Source organism: Rhinoderma darwinii, chromosome 4 (genome assembly GCF_050947455.1).
Source record: "Rhinoderma darwinii isolate aRhiDar2 chromosome 4, aRhiDar2.hap1, whole genome shotgun sequence".
NCBI lineage: Eukaryota > Metazoa > Chordata > Amphibia > Anura > Rhinodermatidae > Rhinoderma > Rhinoderma darwinii.
In genome coordinates, this window is record NC_134690.1 from 3,714,886 (window position 1) to 3,720,885 (window position 6,000).

General features: G+C 40.0%; 1 protein-coding gene across 1 annotated transcript in view; it reads left to right on the plus strand.

Moving 5' to 3' along the window:
* Window positions 1-5,172, plus strand: part of LOC142759125 (vomeronasal type-2 receptor 26-like) — a 65,611-nt gene extending 60,439 nt beyond the window's left edge. The window contains exons 5-7 of the mRNA XM_075861003.1: window positions 2,749-2,964; window positions 3,116-3,239; window positions 3,362-5,172. Of these exons, the coding sequence (XP_075717118.1) occupies window positions 2,749-2,964; window positions 3,116-3,239; window positions 3,362-4,269 (1,248 nt within the window). The 3' untranslated portion in view covers window positions 4,270-5,172. The remainder of the gene's footprint in view (window positions 1-2,748; window positions 2,965-3,115; window positions 3,240-3,361) is intronic.
* Window positions 5,173-6,000: the final 828 nt, after the last annotated feature.

Consider the following 6,000-nt stretch of genomic DNA (forward strand, 5'->3'; position numbering starts at 1 on the left):
GGCAGAGCTCAGTACAAATATACAGAGAACTAAGCTCAGTACATAAATAAAACACCAGAACCAAACTCAGTACAAATATACAGCACCAGAACCAAATCTCAGTACATATATACAGCACCAGAACCAAGCTCAGTACATATATACAGCACAAGAACCAAGCTGAGTACATATATATATATATATATATATATATATATATAGCACCAGAACAAAGTTCAGCACATATATATAGCACCAGTACCACACTCAGTACATAAATACATATCCAAAAATAAGCTCAGTACATATATACAGCAACAGAACAAAGCTCAGTACATAAATACATTACCAGGGTGAAGCTCAGTACATATATACAGCACCAGAACCAAGCTCAGTACCTATATACAGAGATCCAAGCTCAGTACATATATACAGCACTAGAACCAAGTTCAGTATGTATATACATCCACCGAACCAGACTGAGTGCATATATACAGCACCAGGATCAAGCTCAGTACATATATATAGCACCAGAAAACAGCTCATTAAATATATAAAACCCCAGAACCAAAGTTCAGTACATATAAAACAGCACCAGAACAAAGCCCAGTACGTAAAAACAGCAACCGAACCAAGCTCAGCACATATATACAGCTCTGGAACCAAGCTCAGTGCATTTATAAAGACAATTAAGCTCAGTACATAAATACAACACCAGAACAAATCTCAGTACATATATACAGTACCAGAACGAAGCTCAGTACATAAATACAACACCAGCACTAAGCTCAGTACATATATACAGAAAACCAAGCTCAGTACATATATACAGAGAACCAAGCTCAGTACATAAATACAACACCAGAACTAAGCTTAGTACACATACACAGAGAACCAAACCCAGTACATAAATACAACACCAGAACCAAGCTCAATACATATATATAGCACCAGAACCGAGTTCAGCGCATATATACTAGAACAAAAAATCAGTACATATATACTACACCAAGCTCGGTACATACATACAGCACCAGAACTAAGCTCTATACATATATACAGATAACCAATCTAAGTACATATATACAGAGAACCAAGCAAAGTACATTTATACAGAGAACCAAGCTCAGTACATAAATACAACACCAGAACTAAGCTCAGTACATATATACAGCACCAGACCGAAGCTCAGTACATATATACAGCACCAGAACAAAGCTTAGTACATATATATATATAACTAAGCTCAGTAAATTTATAGATTACCAGATGCAATCTCAGTACATAAATACAGTACCAGAACTAACCGAAGCACATATATAAAGCAAGAGAATCAATATCAGTACATACATATAGCACCATAACCAAGCACAATGCATATAAACAGCACCAGAACAAGATCAGAACATACATACAGCGCCAGAATGAAGCTCAGTACATATATACAGCAATAGAACCAGGCTTAGTACACACATACAGCACCATAACTAAACTCAGTACATAAATACATCACCAGAACTAAGCTCAATACATATAAACAGCACCAGAACCAAGCTCAGTACATATATAAAGCACCGGGACAAAGTTTAGCATATATATACAGCATGAGAACCAAGCTCAGTACATAAAACAGACCAGAACAAAGCTCAATGCAATGACTTGCAGGTATGTAGACCCACTGGGTCACTCTGTTATAACGGAGCAGCTGCTGATCAACAGAGTCTGTGGGAGTCAGTAATGCTAAAGTACCTGGAATGTCAGAAGTGGGTAAATTCCAGTTAGCCAGGGGGAAGCAGGTCTGTGCAAGATGATAACTACAGGCTAGAGCTCCAGACTGGAGTAGTGCTCCTAAGACATCTCCTCAGGACAAAACCCTATCCAGTCCACTAAGTAGAAGGTCTTCCTTCCTACCTTCTTGTAGTCCAGGATCTATTTTAATTGAAAGATGTCAAAAGATCCACATGGAGAAACTGCAGAACCAGAGGATTTTCTGTATCGGTTCAGGACCACAGGCTTTAAGGGGGGACACTTGAAACGAGTTAGGAGTTTTCAGGGTTGGAGGTAGCCGAAACTTATAGGACACAGGTTTAATTTGTTGCAAAAATTCGAAGGAAATGAGGAATCTGGGAGAAAATTTCTCGGAAGGGATCTTCAGACAAATATTTTTTGAGGACAACCAGACACTGACTCCTGGAGGAAACTGAGGAGGAACTTTGCTTTTCCTAGTGGCATCTGTCTTAATGCTATCAACTGCCTGAAAGATCGTGGACTTAGTTTGTCGCCAGATTTGTAGGAAACTTCCCAAAGAAGAATTGGCTGCAGGCACTTTAGAAATAGTTGGCACAGGAACAGGAACATGTGGATGTTGAGTTAACACAAAGAAGAACAGAGAAGAAGCAGCATTGAAGAGGTTTGTCCATTTGATTAGGGACAAAACACAGAAGACAATTTTACTCTTATCCCAAGAGAAAAACAAAACTTTTCCAGGACTTGGAAGTGATCTGTACCCCTATTATTTCCATGTTAAGACTTGCTGCCCTGAGACGAGTCCTCTGATTGCAGTTTTTTCTTTGACTTTCATATATGGACATAGACAAACCAGTGGCCTCTTTATTGTCCAGTTACTTTACAGTAAGTCTTATGGGACATGTACAGTTCCCCTCTGGTTTATCAGTAACTCTTTGCACTTCAGTAAAAATAGACATTAAACATGAATGTTGATGGTTTCCTGGGAGTAACAAGACACATTTCCTTCTTTCATTCTCACAGCTTCACCATTATCTGGGAAGCCAAAAAGATATTAATGGAAATCGTCTCTTCTATGAAAATGGAGATTTCGCTGCACAATATTCCATTGTGAATTGGCACACTTTAGAAAACGGATCGCTTGTATTAATATATGTTGGATCTACAAACAGAATACAAAACCATTCTACATTTAATATCAACGTACAGAGGATCTTCTGGAAGAACAACATCAAAAAGGTGAGATGAAGGCGGCTCTGGGTCAGTGTAGGATGTGCAGTAAACTATTTATCTTTCCATCATAGATGATCAATGTATTATGTTCTCAGGATCTTAGAAGGATCTTAGAAATATCTACGCAAACAATAAGTTCTGATTGTCTTTTCCTTAGGTCCCCAAATCTCAGTGTTCAGAGAATTGTTTACCAGGAACCCGGAAAGTCTCAAAGTCCAGAATCTATTCCTGCTGCTATGATTGTGTCCAGTGCTCCCCGGGAGAAATCTCCAACTTGACAGGTATGCAGACATGAGAAATAGGTGTTCTCCACTGATCATTATAGAGGGAAGGTATATTAAACAACATTTTGGATACTGAATATGCTGTAGTATTGATGTTTTTTTATTCTTCTATTTCCCAGACAGTGAAAGCTGCATGAAATGTACAGACCTCGAATGGCCCAATGAGAAGAAGGATCGTTGTGTTCCCAGATTGCTGGAATTTCTCTCCTACACAGATGACGCAATCGTCCTGGTTATTTGTCTGGTTTCTATTATATTTTGTTTTCTTACATTCATGATTCTTGTGACTTTTATTTTGTACCAAGACACGGCCATTGTGAAAGCCAATAACAGAAACCTGAGCTTCCTTCTCCTGGTCTCCATCATGCTGAGCTTCCTCTGTGTCTTCTTGTTCCTTGGCCAGCCAGTGGACCTCACTTGCCTGCTACGTCAGGTCTCATTTGGAATCCTCTTCTCAGTAGCCGTTTCTTGTGTCTTGGCCAAAACCGTCATGGTTTGCATCGCTTTCAGAGCCACCAAGCCTGGCAGTGCCTGGAAACGCTGGATTGGAAGCAAGTGGTCAAATTATCTGGTGTTGTTCTGCTTGTCCATCCAAGTAATGATCTGTATGGGTTGGTTGACTCTAGCACCTCCCTTCCCGGAGCTGGACATACACTCCTATCAGGGAAAGATCATTGTGCAGTGTAATGAGGGCTCCGTTATTGGGTTCTACTCTGTCCTGGGATATATGGGGGTCTTAGTGGCTGTTAGTTTTATTACAGCTTTTTTAGCTCGGACTTTACCGGACAGTTTTAATGAGGCCAAGTACATCACCTTCAGCATGCTGGTGTTCTGCAGTGTCTGGATAGCCATGATCCCGGCTTATCTGAGTACCAAAGGGAAATACATGGTGGCTGTGGAGATATTTGCCATATTAACCTCTAGTGTTGGACTTTTAGGGTGTATATTCTTCCCAAAATGCTACATTATCCTATGGAGACCAGAACTGAACTCAAGAACACATTTACTGGAGGGAGGAACCAGATGAGACTATTGTTTTATGTTCAATGATGATCCTACATAAAGAACACGTGGTTTACTTATGTTAGATATAACACTTCGGCTTCACCCCTTAAAACATATTCTCTATGATGGGGCTGAAAGGTTTTGGACAATATTTGGGGTCATTTATTCTTCCAGCTTCAGTTGTTTTCCTATACTTCCCTGAACATGAGGTCATTCTTCATCTATCAGAGCCTGTTTAATGCCATAGGAATGTATAAAGTCAAAACTATCTATGACATCAATAACCACAAAACACAACTGTGCTGATGAAGCTCATACAAGGTTGGAAGCCAAGATTGTTTTATCAAGTGTAGAGAGAAGGCAAACAATGAAAATCCGGCTGATCTGAGGTCTGGAAATGATGGACTTTATTAGATTGACACATCCCTCTATAGATAGATCAGTATAGAGGCATTAGACTCAATAGTCAGAAAGACGCGGTGATATAACCCAACAGTGAGGCGTTGAGTAATAAGTGAGGGGTTAAACCACCGCAGTAAATCTATAAGAATATGTAATAACTCCTAATAGTATAGACTAGGAACACAATAATAACATGTAATAGGGATCATTATCAGTATTAGGCCAGGATCACACACAGTTTTTTTATTGCAGTTTTCAGCTCAGTTTTTTTTAACCAAAGCCAGAAGTGGATCCATAAGAAACAAAAGGAATAAAGAAAACTCTGATGCAGCTCCTTTCTTTTATGTTCACTTCATTGTTTGGTTCAAAACTGCCACAAAAACTGCATCAAAACTGTGTGTGTGATCCTGGCCTCATACTTTTCATTACTGTTCATTCCATTGCTCTGTCTGGCTTAAAAAACTGCCACAAAAACTGCATGTGTGATTGCAGCCTAATTACCCCGGGCAGTACGGGCAGTATCTCAGTGCAGCTAAGACTTTATTACAATGCAGTAAGGACGGTTGTGACTGTTATAGTGCCCCCCCCCTTCCCCGATTCTATAGAGTAATTATTATATAGAAGAGATGTAGAAAACAGCATCCTCATCAGTGATCATCAGGAGACTGGGGTCCCGAGCTGCATGAGAGGCCCCCAGGGATGTCACCTCGCTGACGGATAATCCTGGTTTAGTGTCCAGAAAAAAGACTCCACCTGCGCAGATTTATTTCTATAGATAAACCTGCAGAAATACATCACAGAGAAACCTCGTAGAAATAATCTCCAGATGAAATGATGATTGTAACAGAAATGTCAGCAGAAGCCGGAATATAAAGATGTCTGATGTCTGTCTATATTACTACTAGATAACAGTCACTAGTTACACACTATAGGGCCAAAAGTATGTGCACCCCCTCCTAATGATTGAGGTCAGGAGTGTCAGACACAATCATTGCTTAGCACGTACATAAAATCCAGCACACAGTCACGTAATCTCCATAGACAGACATTGCTAATAGTAGGACTGACTGTAGATATCAGTGACTTTACACTTGGCATTGTTGTAGGTTGCCACTTTTGCCACAAGTCAGTTTGTGAATTTTCTTGGGACTGGGCAAACCCTTTCATGAGGAAATTTGACCATATCTGACTCCCTTCCTGGAAAGATTTATGTGCTAGGTCAAAACTCTGGGGACATGAAAAAGGGGAAGTGGACAGTGCTGATGTGGGACTTGTAGTTTGGTCTAGGTTTGTGATCTCGGCCAGAAGGTAAATCAGCAGGAAGAATGAATATAGGGACCGGAAAGGGAGT